Here is a 21,030-nt window from a genome sequence, read left to right on the forward strand (position 1 = left end):
GCACACCCTGCCAACAAGGAGCATCCAGTTGGTCTGGGTGGGGTGGCAGAACTTTAGTCAGGGGTCCTGCCCTCGTGCTCCGCCCACTCCTAGCCTGGTAGATGATGAGCCCAGGCTAGTCAGCGAAGGAGAATATGGCATAGCATCTGGACACATGCTGGCAGCTTCACAGTCCTTCAGCCTGAATGTGGCAAACTCTGCCTTGTTTCCTGCACAGGTATCCGCCCCTACCGCTGCTGGGTCTGTGACAAAGCTTTCACCCAGCGTTGCTCCCTGGAGTCCCACCTCAAGAAAATCCACAGAATCGAGCAGAACTATGCCTACCGTGAGCGTCGCTCCAAACTCTTTGTCTGCGAAGAGTGTGGCTTCACCTGCAGTGGGAGTGATGAATACTACAGCCATGTGCACAAGGTCCACCCCATCCGTGGCCTCTTAGGGGAGGACTCCCAGAAGTCAGCATCCAGTCACCTCCGTGCAGAGTTCCACCTTTTCTATCCTTCTCTGTACTAAGGACCAAGGCAAGGAGTAGGGCTGAAAGTGTGGCTTGGCGGGCTGAGGAACTCTGCTCACTTCCGTCCAAAACAGGTGCTTTCTCCAACTACAGCAAGGCTAAGCAGATCTTTTGCTTGAAAAGGGAAAGTTCAGATCTAAGTAAGTATGAAAATATGGACTCTAGAGAATAGCTAAAGCCGTCAAATAACACATGTTGTATAATGTGTATTGTATCAACTATTTTGCAGGCCATGAAAATGGTCAGGAGAGCCCCGTGCCCTGAATCAATACTGCTTTTGCAGGCAGGAAGCTTGTTCCTTCCCCTCGGGTGATTTAGGGTGGGGAAGTAGGCTTTCATGAGGAAATAGCAGAGGAACGTGTTCATTTCTTAGGGGCTGAAATGTGTCTCAATCCAGGCTTCAGCCCAAGTTCATTAGTTCTGCCAAAATGGGCCAAGACCAGCCCTGCGAAGAAGTACAAGTTTGACAGGTCTAAAAAATATGAACCATTTTTATTAACAGATAAACCTCACCCAGCTAAAGTCAAATAAAGTGGGATAACAGATGGTTCTCCAGGCAGTTCCATCAGAACAAAGAAAGAGGATGAGGACAGATGACATCCCCAAAGCCTTCATTCTGTCCAACGGTGACCACAGTGTGGGGCTGTGCAAACATAATACAACCTCATGGCATCCTAAAAGACCAAGGAGAGGGTTTGATTAGACTGACACTGAGGGAACATGAAAACCTTGGGACATCCAGAGGCTCTGCCCAAGGAAGTACTTGCCATAGGTTTTGAACTACAACTCCCATTATCTACAGCCTGCAAACCAAATCTCATTGGCAATGCTGTCTATGCAAGACAGAAATTCCTGTGCATTTGTATGCCACTCTAGTTACAAAGAGCCCAAACGGAATTTCACTCACTTGTCAGCTGTTAACTGTTAAACAATATTCAAAGAAGACATATGGCTGTAGATGGACAAATGGCATGCAAGTTCAGTACCAACTAGCTGAAATGCTGCTGGACAGGATACCATCACTTAGAACATGCCGGAGGGGGTTGGCTGGTAGTTAGAAACACCTGTTGCCCCAAAGCAAAAAACAAATCTGTTCACCTCAGCCCTTGCACTGTGAGACTGGAAAAATACAGCTTCCTTGTGACCACACCTGGAAGAGAGAATAAATGCACATTATTCGTTGAAAGGCAGGACAGATCCAGAGGGTAACCATGGAATGGTCCCTGTAGATCAGTGGTTTCTAGCTTTAAGTCCCGAGAAGCCTTCACCACTTGCTGTGCTGGCAGGATTTCTGGGAGATGCAGTCCAAGGACATCTGGCGACCCAAGGTTGGGAACTGCTGCTGTAGAGGGTTTCTAAGCACCATAATCTTGCCCGAGGCCACCCTATGAGACACATTTGTTCACCTTCTTAAAGGGAGAATGGTGAGGGCTTACAACTCACTTCTGACAGGGGTGGTCCTCTGTTCGGGGCAGAGTTGGATCCTGAGAAACATCAGCGATGATTTGGGTTAATTCACTGAAATACAAATTTTATGTTCTTTATTCTTTCAACATAAAGCCTGCTTATTTCATAATGTATAAGGTACCTTACAACACAGACATACAAAAATACCCCAAAATACCATTAAATGGTGGCCCAATGAATATGAAGCCCTGGCTTTTGAGATGTCCTCCCTCTTCCCCCCCTTTCTTCTTCTAGTCTTTCCTCCTTCTCTTCCTCCTCGAATTTGACTTCTTATAGACTTTCTCAAAATCCATAAAAACCCTTAAACTGAGTTGGTTGCATCAGCTGAGCCCCCTCCCCTCTGCACCTCCTTCTTGGCATGAAGCCTTAGTGACTGGCTATCTGGGAGGGGGTTTTAAACGGAGTGTTGTGCCTTGTTGTTTTGAATCTGTTGTTGATATTTAGTTTAACATTTTTAGTGTGCTATTTGTTTGATCCTTTTTAATATTTACTTACTGTTCTTAGCTTTTAAATACAGTGGTGCCTCGCATAGCAAGGTTAATCTGTTCCGGATTAACCTTCGCTATGCTGAAGCTTCGTTGAACGGGGCAGGGAATTCCATTGGAATGCATTAAACATGGTTTAATGCGTTCCAAATGGGCCAAATACTCACCGTTCAGCAATGCTTCTTAATGGCTGGCAGCCATTTTCGCGCCCTCCCCTCGCTTAACAAGGGCGCGAAAACGCTGCGCGCGGCCATTTTGGGCCATTTCCGGGCTTCCGGCGGCCATTTTGGCCACCTAACAGCTGATCGTCAGGCTTCGTTTTGCGAAGATCGGTAAGCGAAACGCTTACCGGTCTTTGCAAAGCGAATTTTGCCCTATTAAAAAAATGTTGAGCGATCGCATTAGCGATCCCAAAAAAGGGATCGCTATGCAATTTCATCGTTGTACGGTGCGCTCGTTAAGCGAGGCACCACTGTATTGTATATTAATTATGCAGCCACCTTGGGTGGTTTAAGGAGAAAGGCAAGTAGATAGATAGATAGATAGATAGATAGATAGATAGATAGATAGATAGATAGATAGATAGATAGATAGATAGATAGATAGATAGATAGATAGATAGATAGATAGATCGATCGATCGATCGATCGATCGATCGATCGATCGATCGATCTCCCGCCCAACAGCTAATCACTTTTCTGATTCTGCCCAAATCCGTCTGCACGTTAAGATAATCCCTGGAGAGCATTCTTTTAAATTCCCAGATGGTAATATCTACTTGAGGAAATCCTTGTTAGAGAGCAGATTCACTGAACTGATTGCTAAATGGCAACTCAACACTTATGTAAATCCCACTTAACCAAGGGATCTATTTTAGTTGGGACTAGCAACAGGAAACTGGCCTTTGCGACTAATAAACCTGTTAGTCCTTAATGTGCCATGAAAAAAACCAAATAAAGTAAATTGCAGGATGAATTCTGGTGTTGTTGTTTTATGGGTTTTGAAAGACTTTAAAAAATTGCCTCAGCTGCATTATTGCAATTCTGTTGTTAATGCAAAAGTTTTCTAGGAATACTTATTTCAAGTGTGAGTAATTACTTCCTTGATTGAATAAATACAATCTAAATACAATCTAAAATTCAAGAAGTGCCTCAAAACTGTTAAATAACCCACAGCAACATTTTGATATACAGTAACAACTTGGCAGTCAGACCTAGTGATGGCATCTTTGCAAGGTAAACACATAAAAGAAATAGTCTCTTGGCTACTGTTTCTCTCAGAAACATTTGTGTCATCAAATTAGCAAAACAGATTGAAATTGCTTCTCCTGCCTCCTTTGAAGATTGGTAACAATGATTTTTTTAAACATCCAAAGAAACCAAGCCAAACCAAACTTTAAAAAGACAAAAATATGTGGCACATTAAAGACTTTTTTGTTTAGTTGTGGGATTGTTTCTTTGGATTTTGCCTGATATGCTTGCAAAGATGAACATGGCTACCTCTTCCAAAGGATTTAATCTTCCCTGAATCCCCAGCAATCACCATGGTCATCCATCCCTCCACCCTGTGGTTACTATTCCAGCATTAGGAAAAACAACAGCAGCACAGCCATGTACACAGGCCCCCGGAAGGCAACCGCGAATACCTACTCTACTTCATGTGTGATCTTATTGACATAGATGCAGCTGTTGTCTGCTTCCTGCTGGTAATCGCAATTCCGGCACTTGAGAGAAGAAGAAAGAGGAGTAAGATGTCCTGTGTCCCACGGAAGCAAATGGGACAACAAAAAGGTGGTCTTCCATGCCTGCAAGCAGCCTGTCTCTACCTCTGCCTGCCAATAAAGGGTTTCAGCAAGCACAGCAGATATCGTTTTACATTCCTGAAATCAAGGAGCTGCCATAATGAACAGCTGGCCACTACCACAAGCTCCTATCTGAAGACAGAACTCTTACTGGTTCAACCCAAATGCTATCAAAGTCAGTGCTACATTGCCAACAGTAGCCTGCAGTAGACATGGGAAGGCACCCTTCGCTTGTCCATTTACCTGGGTATCTGCTGGAACCAAGTTCATTACCACAGCTGAAAAAGGCAACTGAACTCGGGTGTGGTCTTTAAGTCCTGCAGCTGAATTCAAGGGCCAAACTGACAACTGGCAAATGAGACCGTTACTTAACCTGAAGAATGCTAGAGTGGTTCCTGTATATGTTGTTGTTTGAAGCAGACAAAATATTATATGGATGTTGGCCCCCTCTGACTGACAAGACAGAAAACCACTTTTTCCTCACTTCAGCCGATTCCTCTATTACAATCCGTTTTTTATTTCACTTTCTTTTAGCAGGAGAGCCAAGACTGCAGACATAATCAAGGGAAACAGAAAGTTTTCTTCTACTGAGCCTGACTCTTGGTGTCCACCTTGTTACATACAGCACTGATGTTACCTGTCTGTCATGGGTTTGGAGGGAAAGTTCCATCCTATGGGGAGTGGAAGGCGGGACATCAGGAGGAGGGGCTGTACTGTATAAATATGTGATGCCTGTGTGGTGAGACACACACACTAGAAGAGATGCTGAGAGACACTGGGTTGTGACGAAGCAGCAGCTGGGAAGAAGAAGCTGTTGTGGAAGTCTGTGTGTCAGACAGGGTACTACTGTGTGTCAGAGTACCAACCTGATAGGTTCAGGTGTCTGTTGGTTAGCCAGAACTGATAGGTTCAGGGTCTGTGCTTTAAGTTAAGGTTCTGTGTGAACCAAACTGTATGTATGTCTGAGTGAATCTAAGCCACGTTACTTTATTTTATTCACCTGATTGTTTTATTTACCCTGTTTGTATTTAAAATAAACCTTATTCTTTTATTGTTTAAAAATCCATCCCTGGTCTGTGTGACTTCTTAAAGGGAATGGTTGGTGGCAGCTTAGTGTAACTGTGTGGCAGATCCCAGTAGGTCTGGGTTTGTCACATTGATTGGTGTCCAGCGTGTGGGATACGACTGGTCCAGTTGTCCAGTGGTCCAGCAAAGCCTTGGCAAGTGTGCCCAGAGCAAGGGGGGTTTAGTCAGGGACAGTCTGAGGCGCGTAGGTAATCTTCTAGGTGTACCTCACGGGGAGGTGCACTAGTGGAAGAACGTGCCAACTGGGGAGACTTAGATTAAGGTGCTCTGAGGCAGCCTAGTTTTGGCGGGAAAAAGCTGAGGCAAAACTGCATAGCAACAGCGAGCTAGCTTGCCAGCTGAGAGGCCCAGCAGAGGGGGGTAGGCTCTGACTCGATACTGTTGCAAATTTAGTGCTGAAGAACAGCAGCAATCTCTAGGGAGAGCTGGTTCTGAGGCAAGAGAAAAAAAGTGGTCGTTTTATTTTGAGGCTTGACTTTTAAAGCAGCCTGTTCTGAGGGGGGATTATGCCCTTGACTCGAAGCAAAGTAGCAGACATGAGTGAAGTGAAAGACCCCCAGATTGACCAAGGTTCTGAGGAGGAATTTGGCTCAGTGCAAGGTGACAGCACAGGAGAGCAAGACCCAGAACTCAGAAAATTGCTCATAGTCCAACAGCATGAACTGAGGATGAGGCAATTTGAAGTGGAGGAAAGATTAGAGAGAGAAAGAAGGGAGGAAAGGGAAAGGCAAATTGAAATGGAGGAAAGGGAAAGAGAGAAACAGCGGCAATTTGAAATGGAGGAAAGGGAAAGAGAGAGACAGAGACAATTTGAATTGGCATTGGAGAGAGAGAAAATGGCGTTTGAATTAAAAAAACTGGAGCTGTTGAACCAGAACAATAATAATAATAGGGATTCTGAGGGAGGCCAACTGTCTAAAGCTGACCTGAAGAAATTCCCTGTGTACCACAAGGGAGATTGTCCTGAGGTGTTCTTTTCCTTGGTGGAAAGAGCGTTTGTGGACTTCTCAGTGAGGGAAACTGAGAAGATGACCATCATGCGGTCTTTAATCAGTGGTAGCCTGGCTGAGGTTTATGCCGAGATGCCTGAGGAACTGATGAAAGATTTTGCAGAGTTTAAGAAACTGGTGTTTGCAAGACATGGGATAAATGCAGAGCAGCTGAGACAAAGATTCAGGTCCCTAACCAAGAAGCCAGAACAGACTTTTACCCAAGTGGGGGCCCAATTGGTGAGGCTGCTTGAGAAATGGCTATCGCAGGAGGGGACAGAGACCTATGAACAGCTTAAAGATTTGATAGCACTGGAACAGTTCTATTCAGTCCTGCAGGGGGAATTGAAATTCCAGGTGAGGGAAAGGAAACCGAAATCTGTGGCAGCAGCCGCAGAGATCGCGGATTTTATTTCCCAAATAAGAAAGCCCTTGGGTGAGGGGAAATCTGTAGGGAAACCCAAAGAAACCTACAGCAAGTACTCTCAGGGACCAGGGAAAAGCCAGCAAGGGGGAGGGGCCCATGGTGAAGGGAAGCCCTCAGACATGAAACTAAGACCTCAGAATTTGGAGGGAAAACCAAAACAAGATGAGAGAGAATCAAAATACACCAGAAAATGCTATTTCTGTCAGGGAAAGGGTCATCTAATCTCAGAGTGTGAGAAATTAAAGCAGCTAAAAGGAATGGTGCCTCAGAATTCTAGTGGGACCAAGCCAAAAGCTGTGTTCTGTGTCCAGAAAGAGCAAGGCTCAGTGTCACAGAGGGAGCCTGTTGCCATGGCTACTCAGTCTGGAACAGCTACCTATGCTGATCAGGCTGAGGAAAATGGTCCTCTTGTGGAGGTAAAACGCTGCTTGCTGGTGAAAACAGATTCCCAGTTGTTTGAGACAGCCGGGGTGGACGTAGGAATACTTGACCGTCAGTATAGGGGGCTGCGGGACACTTGTTCCCAGGTAACCCTGTGCCATCCAGATATTATTCCTCAGGAGTTTATAATCCCAAATGAGAGCATAAAGGTGGCAGGGATTGAGGGGCAGGTAATCTCTCTGCCAGTAGCAGAGGTACCTGTCAACTTTCAAGGCTGGAGGGGAGATTGGCGGCTAGCGATTTCATCGACTCTGCCAGCAGCCGTGCTCGTGGGAAATGACCTGGCTGAACATGTGAAACGGGTGCTAGTGATTACACGCTCACAAGCCACCACGGGGACAGTTCAGGGGGGTAATGATGAGCCCGAGACGGAAGCAGAGGGGAGTTCAGAAGCTGTGGTGGAAACCTTAACCACAGACAGCAGATTTGGACAGGAGCAAAAGGCGGACGCCACTCTCCAAAAGTGTTTTGAACAGGTGACTGACGCCCAGCCAACACCTGAAACCCCAGTGAGATTTCTGGAGAAAAAGGGGATTTTATATAGAGAAACCCTGAGGAATATCTCAAAAGGGGGAGATGGGATCAGAAGTCAGCTGGTGGTACCTGAAAAGTATCGCCCCATGATCTTACAAAGGGGGCACTCTGACATGTTTGCTGCACACTTAGGGGTGAACAAAACACAGCAGAGAATCACACAGAATTTCTACTGGCCTGACATAGGGAAGCAGATCAGGGAGTTCTGTAAACAATGTGATGTGTGTCAAAGGCAGGGGAATAACCGCGACAGGACCAAAGCAAAGTTGTGCCCTTTGCCTGTGATTGACACTCCGTTCAAATGCATAGGGGTGGATATTGTGGGACCTTTGCCCAAGGCCACAAAGAGGGGGAACAGGTTCATTCTAACAATTGTGGACCATGCCACAAGGTATCCTGAAGCCATACCCTTGACTAACATTGAAACTAACACAGTGGCCGATGCTTTGGTGGGGTATATGTCCAGGATGGGATTTGCCTCAGAGATAATCACAGATTTGGGAGCATCGTTCACATCAAAGCTCATGAAACGCTTATGGCAAATCTGTGGAATTAAGCACAAGGAAACCACTGCCTATCATCCGGAAAGTAATGGGTTAACTGAGAAGTTCAATGGGACTCTAATGCGCATGATTAGGGCTTACCTGGCAGAGAATCCAAACAATTGGGACCAGAAGCTGCAATCCCTTTTGTTTGCTTATCGATCAGTGCCACAAGCCAGTACCGGGTTCAGTCCATTTGAACTTTTATTTGGGAGAAGGGTGAAAGGGCCCCTTGATTTGATCAAACAAAATTGGGAGCAGATCACCCAGGATGACCCACAAGACGTTGTGACTTACATAGACACCTTGATGAATGACCTAAGGAGAAATCTAGAGCTGGCAGCAGAAAACCTGCAAGCTCAGAAGGTCAGACAGAAAACATGGTATGACCACAAAGCTAGAGAGAGGCACTTTGACCCAGGGGAGGAAGTGCTTTGGCTTAGGCCCTGCAGAGAGAATAAACTGCAGCTCAAATGGGCAGGACCATATAGGGTCATTTCCAAGATGTCAGACCTGAACTACCTAATAGAGCAGGAGGAGAACCAAGCAAGGAGGGTGGTTCATGTGAATGCCCTGAAACCCTACTACAGAGGGGAACAGAGGGTTTTATTCGCGATAAAAGCAGCTGAGAGTGAGGAAGCTGAATTACCCTTCTGGGAGGGTAGAGGGGAAGTAAAACACAACCCAGAGGAGGTAAAGATCAGTCCTGCACTCACCCAAGACCAGCAGCAAGAACTAAAAATGCTGCTTAGTAAATATCAACAGGTGTTTTCCAACAAGCCGGGGATAGTGAAGGGAGTGATGCATCGGATCCACACAGGGGATGCACCCCCGCAGGCAGTATCCCCATACCGAGTAACGGGACCCTATAGGGACAAGGTGCGGAAGGAGCTGGACGAGATGCTGAGGGAGAATATAATCGTCCCCTCTTCTAGTCCTTGGTCCTCTCCGATAGTCCTTGTGGACAAGCCTGATGGGAGCATTAGGTTTTGTGTTGATTACAGGAAATTAAACCGTGTAACCACTCCTGATGCCTACCCAATGCCCAGGCTAGACAACCTGATTGAAACCATAGGGGGTTGTCGGTTCATCTCATCATTGGACCTGGTAAAGGGATATTGGCAATTAAGAATTGATCCCAGGGATCAAGAAAAGACTGCCTTTTGCAGCCCTTTTGGTCTCTATGAGTTTCGAGTCCTGAGCTTTGGTCTCAGAAATGCACCAGCCACATTCCAAAGGCTGATGGACCAGACCTTGGCAGGGCTCAGTGACTTTACAGTGGCCTACATTGACGACATAGGGATCTTCAGTAATACCTGGGAAGATCACCTGATACACCTGGAGTTAGTGCTGCAGAGGTTAAGTGCAGCAGGGCTAACAGTAAAGGCCAGCAAGTGTCAGCTGGGTAGCCCAGAAATAAAATACTTGGGTCACATGGTAGGGGGAGGAGTGATAAAACCCCTGGAGGCCAAAATAGAAGCTGTTCGTGATTGGCCTAGACCCAACACCAAGAAAAAAGTCAAATCATTTCTTGGGTTGGTGGGCTACTACAGAAAGTTCATCCCGAGGTTTAGCGAGATTGCGGCTCCGCTGACCGATCTGACGAGGAAGACGGCTGATGACCGCATCCCGTGGACCAGCGACTGTGAGGCGGCGTTCCAGAGGTTGAAGGAGGCGTTAATCAACTATCCTGTCCTGCGTGCTCCAGACTTCGACCGGGAGTTCATCATCTACACCGATGCGTCTAACAGCGGGGTAGGAGCAGTTCTGTGCCAGGAGGATGAGAATGGTGACCAGCATCCAGTGTCCTACCTGAGTAGGAAACTTCAAAAAGGTGAGAGACATTTGGCAACCGTGGAGAAGGAGTGTTTGGCCATAGTCTACGCGATCCAGAAGGCCAAGCCTTACATCTGGGGAAGACATTTTATTCTGTGTACTGACCATTCACCATTGCAATGGTTAAAGACAATGAAAACCCACAATAGCAAACTTATGAGGTGGGCTTTAAACCTACAGGACTATGACTTTGAAGTGAAGGTGGTCAGAGGGTCAGTGAACTGTGTTGCTGACGCCTTATCAAGAAGACCTGAAGAATGAAGACGGCGAAAGAACATGGACTATATGTATATAATGATGACAAAAAGTTAAATGTACCTGGTTTTTGAATTGGTTTGTATGAATAAAGGTAAATTGATGTAATGTATATGGTAAATGTTTAAATGCATATTTGCTATGGTTTAACTTAGAATGTAAGTATGAGTAAGTATAATATGGTATGTATAACTGTTGTTGTGTATTTTATACAGGTTGTTTTTTGGTGAAAAGCACTTTTAGCTTTCCCCCTACAAAACAACTTTTAAAGAGGGGAGGTGTTACATACAGCACTGATGTTACCTGTCTGTCATGGGTTTGGAGGGAAAGTTCCATCCTATGGGGAGTGGAAGGCGGGACATCAGGAGGAGGGGCTGTACTGTATAAATATGTGATGCCTGTGTGGTGAGACACACACACTAGAAGAGATGCTGAGAGACACTGGGTTGTGACGAAGCAGCAGCTGGGAAGAAGAAGCTGTTGTGGAAGTCTGTGTGTCAGACAGGGTACTACTGTGTGTCAGAGTACCAACCTGATAGGTTCAGGTGTCTGTTGGTTAGCCAGAACTGATAGGTTCAGGGTCTGTGCTTTAAGTTAAGGTTCTGTGTGAACCAAACTGTATGTATGTCTGAGTGAATCTAAGCCACGTTACTTTATTTTATTCACCTGATTGTTTTATTTACCCTGTTTGTATTTAAAATAAACCTTATTCTTTTATTGTTTAAAAATCCATCCCTGGTCTGTGTGACTTCTTAAAGGGAATGGTTGGTGGCAGCTTAGTGTAACTGTGTGGCAGATCCCAGTAGGTCTGGGTTTGTCACACACCTGACTTTGCACTGTCAGCCAAGCTGTTCTCCAGGTTTATGGGCAGGATTCTTTCCCAGCCCTACTCGGAGATCTGTGCTGTTCTTTGGCACATTCTCATCCAAGCATTAAGATGATCTGGTACTACTTAGCGCCTGACTCAGATGAGCTTGTTGTGATATAGCAACAGAGTTGTGTATTGCTAACAGTAATGGTCAAACAGTTTGAATAACTTGGTTGAAAGTCAAGATACAGAGGTAATGCACCTGAGACAACTATTTGGATGAAATTACACTGGATCTCCCTGTGCTGGCCTGAATCAGATGGCTTGGCATTGCCAGCACCACATGCTCACCGCATAGAGAAGGATCCTGTTCTCTTTGTCTTCCTTGGGGTACAACATATTGTTGCTGTTAAAAAGAAAACGAGTAAGAGGATGTGAGCATTCTTAAGCGTTATAAAGAAAGGTGGTATGTCAATTAGAGAATAAGTAAAGGTTGGTAGCTGTAGTGATATTATTTCAGCAACTGAATTCATTCCCAAATCTTTGGATACCAATTTAAAACAATTGCCAATAGCTGGTAATTTGCTTCCTGAGATGCAAAACCAAACAAAATTGTAAACGTCTCACCTAACCTGCACATTTCTGACTTCTGCTTGTTAGGCTTGACCCTTGCTCGGGTCACCGCCGGCAACAGCCATGCTGAGAAACAAAGAGCTAGAGGTCTGTGTGTCCAAGGTGGACAAGAAGGAGAAAGGATGGGCTGGAAACGCGAGGGAGGCCTCGGTCAAGGCAAGCCTCCGGGCGGGCCTCGCCTCGAGGGCGCCGTTACAAGAGATCCTGAACGGCCGGCCCTTGGAGGAGCCCGCTTCATGCGCCACACTCTCCTCCCGGCAGGATTTTGTGCAACGCGGGGGACGGCCGAGGAGGCGCCGCAGAACCGCCTTCGTCGCCGAAACGCCCGTGGCGGACGACCCGCCCCCCCCTCCGAGCCCGCAGAGCCCCGCCGGCGGGAGAGGATGGAAGTCCCCTTCCTTCGCCGCCGCCCCCTCCCCGGGGAACGGGGCCGGCCCGGGGCTTCCGCCGCGCCCCACGGCCAGCCGCCCTCTCGGCGGCCGCCGCCTCCTCACCATTCCTGGCAGAACCGGATCCCGACGAAGCCCGGCTCGTAGGCCCCTTCCGACTCCATGGCAACGCGCGGCCAAACGGACGGCGGGGCCGTCACGCTCTCAAAGTGCGCAGGCGCCAGCGCTGAGGCGCGCTCCCTCCCCACCTACGGAAGCCGCCGAGGGCCGTGACAGGCTTGGAAGGGTGGCGGGAGAGGGACGAGCGCCCCTGGAGAGGAGGAGGCCGCGAAGCTTCTCCGACTTCCTCCGCCGGGAGCCCATGGTTATGACATCATTACCTCGCGTTGAACGTCACCAGCCTGCGCGCCTGGGGCCCCTCATCCACCGCGCGCTTCTCGAGGCCCCGCGGCCTCTGGTCCCCCTCCGGGGAGGGGCGTCGTATCTCGAGGAACGCGTTACGCGCCTCCACCACCACCGGAGGGTCGTTCCTTTCCCAGCGGAGGGAGGGAGGGGGGGAGAGGGAGGGAGGGGGGGAGAGGGAGGGGCCCCTCCGGGATGCCCGAGGCTCCGACGGTGCGGTCCCGAGTGGTTCCCCCGGGCCGAGGCGACACGTCCAGGCAAGCACAGTGTGGGCCACAATATCAGCACCAGGGCGAGCCGTAAGCGAGTCGAGAGAGCAAATTGCAAGACGTTAAGCACGTTAAAGAAAGCCGCGAAGAGGAGCTTTTCAGCCGCAACGAAAGAGCATTACAGTACAGTAATTCTTGGTAGGCAATAAGGATACGACAGCAAGGGATGTGGGAGGGAATGTGGTTTCCTAGATGAACACACAAGTTGGAAATGAAGGTTTCCTGATTGCCAGACTCTTACAAAGCCCTAGAAAAGAAATCCTGTTTTGTCTTTAGTTTCAGTTCCAACCTCTGTTGTTTGTAGCCTATGATTTTGATTACTTTTACCACATTGTAGAAGGTTACTTTTTTAAAAAAAAAAAAAATCTAATTATAGTACTAGGCCCCCAAATTACAGCACTCATTATACTGTAGTTGGGTTTTAAAGTAACTAAAATAGTTACATTTCATTATTTTGAAAGACATTTGAATGTTACAAAAGACCCCCAAAGTACCCTCACACAACATAGAAAATAAATATAGAGGGGGTAGAATTTTTTAAAAAAGATGGCCATAGGATGAATAAGAAATGGCACAGTGTGCTTCAGTTATTTATTTAAAAACAAGGAAATGTGGGCCACTGATCAACCCCTTCATCTTTGAAAATGGATACATCATTAGCGGCATGGAATTGCAGAAACGAAACACAAATTTTGAGCAGGCTAGCATCCACAAACGGCAGCTTCAGAATGCATCCTATCCAGAATTGTATAGTCTTTCCTGAACTGCTCCAATTGATCTATATATGAATGAAGGCAGTGTCATTGGTATTTGATGTGCATAGTCCCTGGTAAGTGGAAGTGTTTCTCTTGAGGGGAATCAGAGAGTCCAGCTGACACATTGTTTTTGCTTGTGGTAGAAAGTGAGGTGCATCAGTGCTCCCATGTTTTGAGAGGGTATGGCAGTTGGTCTGGATTTTGTACTTATTTGTTCTGTTTCTAGGATATAACTTCACCTTAAATCAAAACTTTTTCTGTTCTGGGATTTCCATGCTGTTTAAAAAAAACAATACATGGTTAAAACAGCCAAACAAGGGAGCTTTCCAGCAGAGGCTTCCACAGTTTCAGAACTGGTAGAAATTAGCTTTTTTTGTTTGTTTGTTTGATGTATTCCCATAAAGATTAATGGATCATCAGCACCAGTTGGGAAGTTGCTCATTCATCTGGTTTGCCCGACATAATATCAGTAGGAACTAGAAATACTTCCTTTATTACATGTCATAAAGTAGGGTTTGTTTGCTTGTTTTTAAGCCACAGAGGAGAATCCTCTTTGTCTACTCCACTTGCTCTATGAATGATGCAACATTTTCTGAGCTTGCACAAGGAAGCATCCATTAGCCCCATTTATTTCAGTAAAGTGGTCTGACTTTGGCAACAGCAAGATGGATTATATGGAGCTTTCCTGGACAGCAACTCTGCCCCCAGTCTCCACCATTTGTTTCTGTTGGGAAGATAACATTGGAAGCCTTTTGTCATCCCTAGCTATAAAGTGACCACACTGTAATATAGTCTTTCTTTCATTGTTAACAGAAAGGAATTAATTATAGGTAAGTTGGTTGTAATAAGTTACTTCTAAGGACTTCTTGTTACCCATCTTATTCTGCAAATGCAAGACCGTTTTCCCCATTTCTCTTTGCCTTGATGCAGCCTGCATTCCCGAGGCAGTCTTTCAGCCTTAGGGTTCCTGCTGTGAAGTGGGATGAAGAAGAGTAAGGTGTGATGCTTTTACTCCAAACTGCCTGAAGTAAATTTACTAAACAGCTTGATGGAATCATCTCATTTCCTGGTCAAAGAAATGGCTGAGTGGGCCATGTGAACAACTTGTAGTGCAGTTCACCTTCAGAAACATGTACATAGAACTGTTTGTTTCACACACCATTGAAAATTTGACCCTTTGCAAGGAAGACAAACAGGTTGAGCAGGTGCTTTTGCATAGCAGCAGGTGGGAGGGCATCGAATCTCTCCATGAGGGTATTTCTGAGAAAGAGAGAACCTAGTGACAGAGGGCAGCTGAAAGGATCATTAGCAGAGGGGCACGCCAAAAGAGCACACAACCTGGGGTCCAGCTCAGAGAGCTTTCCATGGGGAACGCAGGGAGCCGAGATGACTTTGAATGGCTCTACACAGAGCAGCCCCACAGCAACAGAAGGAAGGAGATTCTGGGTGAGTTTGTAATGGGCTGGTTCTGCCCACAACCTTTTTAGATGCTGTAACTGGGTTAGCAGCTCAGGGCTGAATGGGAAGAATGTTTTACTGGACTGAAGTTTCAGGGAAATGTTCAGAATCAGAGAGGCATTATAAGAAGAGAAAGTAATGCAGAAGTCCTGATTTAATGAAATAATTAGTCAAGGAAGAAGCAACCACCCAATTAAGGTATCCTAAGGTAAAGAAGCTTCCTGGTGAGCACCTTTGTCAAATGGCCACCTACTGCTTTGGTCGCAGGGGTTGTTTCTAATCGTAAGGTACAAAGTGGACTCGGCTTCATTCAGTGTTTTTTTAAAGCTAAGAATGCACAGAACTCAGATGAGTCAAGCCTTGTTTCTTAAGAGAACTCGATCAGTACATATCCTTCAATGTATGTATTGCTCTCCTTGTGTGCGGCACTTCCCAGAGTACAAGCAGACAGGACTCTGCCACTACAGGATTGCTATCTGACACCTGACCCAGAGAGAAAAGGGAATGGGAAATGGGGGTGTTGGAACTAAGGGACCGTGCCAAGGTTTTTCTGGAAAAATTGGGGTTGAAAAGATGTAGGAGGGGGTGGCATCACATTGATGGTCACTTTGTCTGTTGAAAAGTATCTTAGTCACAAGACAAATGTAGGCCACACAAGGCAGGAGATTGCCGACCTTGACCCTGTCCTATCAGACATTTCAACCAACAATAATTGCTTTAGCAACTGGATTCACTAAGAGTTTAAGCAAGTGAGAGCACTGGTAAAGTTTTATGCATTTTCTGTTGGGATTCTCCATCCACTCTCTTCTTACATTCTTTACCAGCAGGAGTGGTAAAGAATGTAAGAAGAGGTCTAAAGCTGGAATAAGCCAAAACCTGCCGCCTCCAGCAGGCCGTTCCTACAGGGGCCAACCTGGTGCCTCTCTAGGAAGCCTACAAGTAGGGCAGCGTGGCTGGAGCTCAGAGGTCTGCTGTCTGACATTGAGGAAAAAGAGGGTAACATCCTGTCTGGGCACCATGCATTGTTCTCTTCTGTGCTAATTTGTCTGCACGGCTGGCTAAGCTGGCAGGCAGATACCCCCCCCAACACGCATATTGGAATCTTACAGCTTGATTCTTATGTGTAACATGAAGAAGGACTTCCTCTTCTCTAGCCTGAGTCTCCTACTACTGTATTCTAATTGTTTTGATCCTAAGCCTAAATTCTAGTATAACAACAAATGAGTAAAACCTTTTTTCCACCCAGTTGTTCACCACAAAAAGGGCTGTTATACATGTGGTAATAGCCAAAAAATCAGCAGAATCATGTATGAGTGGATGGAGCTGGTTTCTTTTCTTGAGACAGCCAGTCTTGAGCCTTGATGAACCAGAAATAGCTCTCAGAGCACTTCCACACATTTACTTAGATGTATAGCCCATATATTCAGTGAGATTGTTCCTGTATAAGCAAATGTATCATTGTAAATCTCTTGTCCGACCCTTGGGGCCACTTTCACTGCCCCACCAAGCAATAACTCTAATGTCAATTAATTTCCTGTTTCTTTCTGCCACCTAGCAAAATATCCAGAGATAAAGAAATTGATGGGCCCTGATCCGAACTTGAAGTGGGTGGTGACCCTCATGGTCCTTATACAGATGATAGCCTGCTACCTGGTGAAAGAGCTGCCTTGGAAGTGGGTCTTTTTCTGGGCCTATGTCTTTGGGGGATGCCTCAACCATTCTATGACCCTGGCCATCCATGACATCTCCCACAATGTGGCCTTTGGCAACAAAATGGCCAAGTGGAACCGCTTCTTCAGTATGTTTGCCAACCTGCCCATTGGAGTTCCCTATGCCACCTCCTTCAAGAAATACCACATTGACCACCACCGCTACCTGGCTGGGGATGGGCTGGATGTCGATGTCCCCACTGAGTTTGAGGGTCGATTCTTCAACTCCCCCCTGCGAAAGATGATCTGGCTCTTTTTGCAGCCAGTCTTTTACGTCTTGCGGCCGCTCCACGTCAATCCCAAGCCTTTCTCCCAAATGGAATTCATCAACGTTGCCATCCAGCTGGCCTACGATCTTCTCATCTATAGCTTCTGGGGACTCAAGCCTGTGCTCTACATGGTCGCTGGGTCCATCTTGGCCATGGGCCTTCACCCCATCTCAGGCCACTTTATCGCAGAACACTACATGTATGCCAAAGGACATGATACCGTCTCCTACTATGGGCCTTTGAACTGGATCACCTTCAACGTGGGCTACCACATGGAACATCATGATTTCCCCAGCATTCCTGGAAGTAAGCTACCACAGGTGAGTGCCACCTGCCCTGTGGACAAAATTCCATAGTAGTGTGCAAATGCTTGAGTTCTGGAGAACTTGTCATCAGCCTCAGTGGTAACAAAATATGGCAGGGGGAGGGAAGAAGCATGATCGTTGCAAAATTTTGCTGCAGATTTTAGCCATGAGGTTTGCAAGTAGATTAAGTCCAAAATGGAAAATGAAGGCTTGTTGAATCAGTGGCAGTTATGCAGCTATTAGATTGCACCTTGATGTCAATTTCTGAAAAGACAGGTCTTTTGATGCAATTGACACATTTCTTCTATGCCCTACAACAGGAAGTAGAAGGAAAAAATACAGTAATAATTACAGCTCTTGTACAAGTAAAGTTGGCAATTATATTTTCAATTATATTTTAGGTGGCGCATTTCTTTAGAGAGTCAACTAAGGCCAACTGGATAACATTTCTTGCTGGCCAGCACAGCCCCCCTTTAAATGGAAATCTAGTGTTAGGTTCTGGCCCTAACAGCTCACTGCAATCTTGCCCAAAGAAACGAAAGAGTCCTGTGGCACCTGAAGGACTAAAGAGGGATGCAAGTGTGGGCTGCAATCCCCAAAAGCTTAATTTATTGATTATTTAATTTTTATACTGCCCATCTGGAGAAATCCACTCTTAATGCAAGAAAAACAGGTTAGTTTCTAAAATTCCAGAAGACCTTTGCTTGTTCTTGGTGGACACCTGCCCCCTCCCCTTTCTGCTTTTCTCACTGTACAGCTATTAACACAGATGGACTTCCAGTGTGGCATAGTGGATAGCATGTTTTTAGTATTGATCTTACTAACTGTTTTAATATACTTGTTTAATTATTTTTAAATATTTGTATATTTACTGTTTTTTTGCTTTTAAATATTGTCCTTTTAATGTTGCAAGCCACTTTGGGGCCTTTTAAGGAGAAAGGTGGGGTAAAATATTTTAAATAAATAAATAATAGAATGATAGACTAGGACTCTGGAGAACTCACTGGGGGCATAGGACTGGTAAAATAAAGGCATCCAGGGAACACATTTACTTTAGCATATTGGATACGTGTACTGTTCTCTGACCAGTTAAGAAACTACTAATACAAAAGGCCTATCATGACACTTCTGTCCGTGGACATGCCAGAGCACTAATTCATAAAGGTGCACAGTTTAGCAATGACTGGGTTACTATTTCAAGGTACCACATTCCTCCCCCACCACTCATGCATACCAGAATGGTCCCCGTCTGATCCATCAGAGACTTACTGGAGTCAGTGCCCATAACCAGCATGGCAGCTTCTTTTTCATGCAGCTGTTTTACCTGACTTTACTGTGGCATCTTTCTCCTTCCAGGTGAAGAAGATTGCCTCTGAGTATTACAACACCCTTCCTTACCACAACTCCTGGATCCTTGTCCTTTGGGACTTTGTTTTCAAAAACGCGCTGGGCCCTTTTGCCCGTGTGAAGAGAAAATACAAGGTGGCCAGCATCATATGAAACAGGAAAGCATTCTCCTCCTCCCATCCAAATGGCACACAGTCCACCCTATCCTGGGGGGGAGGGCGGTTAGAGAAACAGAGATGGGATCTACTGAAGTTGTTCTCAAAACCCGAACTGGATTAAGTTTTTTAGAAAATAAAAATGAGAAATGTGGCAGACCCCAAGACACAAGAGGCACAGCTGATGGCTTCTAAGGGACTAGAAGCATATTTTTGGTTTTTCATTGACATCACACTCTGTCATGGAGTCAACACAGGTCTTGCAGAATAAAAATGGCTTATGCTGTCCTACCTCTCATAACCATGCTAAAGAAGTAACTGGTGGGTCCTTAAAAACTGCGGGACAGGCCTAAAAAATTCTCATGCCTCAACGGTCACCAAATGCTACCGTGATGAGGTTTGGCTTTGTTTAATCTCTTGGGATTAATTTAAGGGAGGCAAGATGAAGCAGGACTCTTAGCGACAGGATCTTTTGGCTTTCCCTTATTCATAATGTCACTCTAAGTAGAAAACAACTTGACAGCAAACAGCAAACCACAGTTCAGAGTAGGAGGTAGCTTACTCCAAGTTATGTGTGAGCCATGATCAGATGTTTGTGTGCATGTGTGTGCATGCGTGCACGTGTGTGTGCAGACATCTGCACTGTACATACCAGGAGAGCCACCTGTTCACCTGGCACCAGCACCAAACTGAATTCAGGCCATTTCGTTTCAATATTTATACCCCCTCCCTTCTCCCAAAGATGCAGGATTATTACGGGCTGCTTGAAACGTAACCCCATTGAAAAAGTCTATTATTTGGCTGTCATTGTCTCTCTAGAAGTACATCCAGAGGTATTAGCTAACAATGAATGAAATAAGATAATATAGCAGCTAACCTGTCCATCCACTTCATGAACCTCAACCTCTTAGACGATGGCTAAAATCGAGGAAAATTTCTGCACACCTCTCAAGCTCTAAATACTAAACCAGAAGTTGTTGTTGTTTAGTCATGGCCGACTCTTTGCGACCCCATGAACCAGAGCACACCAGGCCCTCCTGTCTTCAGCTGCCTACCGGAATTTGATCACATCCATGTTGGTAACTTTGATGACACTGTCCAACCATGTTGTCCTCTTCACCTCTTGCTTTCACACTTTCCCAACATCAGGGTCTTTTCCAGGGAGTCTTCTCATGAGATGGTCAGAGTATTGGAGCCTCGGTTTCGGGATCTGTCTTTCCAGTGAGCAATCAGGGTTGATTTCTTTCGAAATGGATAGGTTTGTTCTCCCTGCAGTCCAGGGGACTCTCCTGCAGCACCACAATTCAAAAGCATCAATTTTTCAGCGGTCAGCCTTCTTTATGGTCCAGCTCTCACTTCCATACATGACTAATGGAAAAACTATAGCTCTGACTGCAATCCATGAAGGGGTATGAAGAGGCAAGTCTGAGTCTATGGAGAGGGAAAACAACACGCCTTGCCAAACGGCTGAATGCTGAAGAGCGTCTTCCACCAGGACGAGACTCCAGCTGGACTATCTAGAAGTAAGTCACTTAACAGGCTTCAAATTGAAGTAGGAAGATTAAGGAACAACCAAGTACCTGGACAGAGGGCACATTTTCTCTGGCTGTGGAGAAATCTAATCCATCCAGCAATCAATGTACGTGCAATGTATGCCCGCTACTCCCGTACAAAAAGAAGGGTCAACAAATGGCTGAGATAACCTTATTGAAGTAGCCCAATTTTGGTGACAAGTAACTATTTTAATTTGGTTTACCTACATGGCATGTACGCCCATAATGTTATAGCGTGCAACGCCCTGATGCAAAGAAAGAAAGAAAGAAAGAAAGAAAGAAAGAAAGAAAGATGGGGCTCGTGAACATTTATCGCTTCCCCTCCTCCTCCTCCTCCTCCCGCCGCCGCCGCCCATCTCCCCGCCGAGAGCAACGGCCCTTCCGCCTTTCACAGGCGGGGCCGACCGACTCCAAGGCCCACAACTGTGCCCTCAAGTTAAGTGGGCTTCAATCACACTCGTTTATCTGCATCGCGCCTCTCCATTCGCCATTCCCACGCGACTCCGATATGAACCCGGATTTCTATTGGTTCATTTTATCCGAGGGGGCGAGGGGCGGGGTCCGGGCAAGAGAAGGATGGGACACGCGCGAGCACTGATTGGTC

General features: G+C 46.1%; 3 protein-coding genes and 1 long non-coding RNA gene across 9 annotated transcripts in view; 2 read left to right on the forward strand and 2 right to left on the reverse strand.

Moving 5' to 3' along the window:
- OVOL3 (ovo like zinc finger 3) overlaps positions 1 to 3,438 on the forward strand; it is a 10,239-nt gene extending 6,801 nt beyond the window's left edge. For all 4 annotated transcript variants that reach the window (XM_020787234.3, XM_020787235.3, XM_078379871.1 and 1 more), the window contains one exon: positions 218 to 3,438. In XM_020787234.3, the coding sequence (XP_020642893.3) occupies positions 218 to 510 (293 nt within the window). In that variant the 3' untranslated portion in view covers positions 511 to 3,438. The remainder of the gene's footprint in view (positions 1 to 217) is intronic.
- POLR2I (RNA polymerase II subunit I) lies at positions 985 to 13,207 on the reverse strand. Its single transcript, XM_078379991.1, has 7 exons — positions 13,203 to 13,207; positions 12,585 to 12,734; positions 11,534 to 11,588; positions 4,113 to 4,186; positions 1,955 to 2,029; positions 1,610 to 1,661; positions 985 to 1,185 (listed from the first exon to the last, which is right to left on the reverse strand). The coding sequence occupies exons 1-7, from the start codon at positions 13,205 to 13,207 to the stop codon at positions 1,123 to 1,125; spliced, it is 474 nt and encodes a 157-aa protein (XP_078236117.1). The 3' UTR covers positions 985 to 1,122.
- LOC110075723 (sphingolipid delta(4)-desaturase/C4-monooxygenase DES2) lies at positions 11,827 to 19,174 on the forward strand. Of its 3 annotated transcripts, none has more exons than XM_078379868.1 (3): positions 11,827 to 13,013; positions 16,644 to 17,386; positions 18,728 to 19,174. In XM_078379868.1, the coding sequence occupies exons 1-3, from the start codon at positions 11,879 to 11,881 to the stop codon at positions 18,869 to 18,871; spliced, it is 2,022 nt and encodes a 673-aa protein (XP_078235994.1). In that variant the 5' UTR covers positions 11,827 to 11,878; the 3' UTR covers positions 18,872 to 19,174. The 3 variants fall into 3 exon arrangements, with proteins under 3 accessions (XP_078235994.1, XP_078235995.1, XP_020642871.3); XM_078379869.1 differs by lacking the exon at positions 11,827 to 13,013 and adding an exon at positions 13,674 to 13,704; XM_020787212.3 differs by lacking the exon at positions 11,827 to 13,013 and adding an exon at positions 14,945 to 15,076.
- On the reverse strand, positions 15,225 to 20,991 carry LOC140701972 (uncharacterized). Its single transcript, XR_012081002.2, has 2 exons — positions 19,929 to 20,991; positions 15,225 to 17,682 (listed from the first exon to the last, which is right to left on the reverse strand). It is a non-coding gene; the product is annotated as an uncharacterized LOC140701972 (long non-coding RNA).
- Positions 20,992 to 21,030: the final 39 nt, after the last annotated feature.

The sequence above is a fragment of the Pogona vitticeps genome, chromosome 9 (assembly GCF_051106095.1).
Source record: "Pogona vitticeps strain Pit_001003342236 chromosome 9, PviZW2.1, whole genome shotgun sequence".
In the NCBI taxonomy this organism is placed as follows: domain Eukaryota; kingdom Metazoa; phylum Chordata; class Lepidosauria; order Squamata; family Agamidae; genus Pogona; species Pogona vitticeps.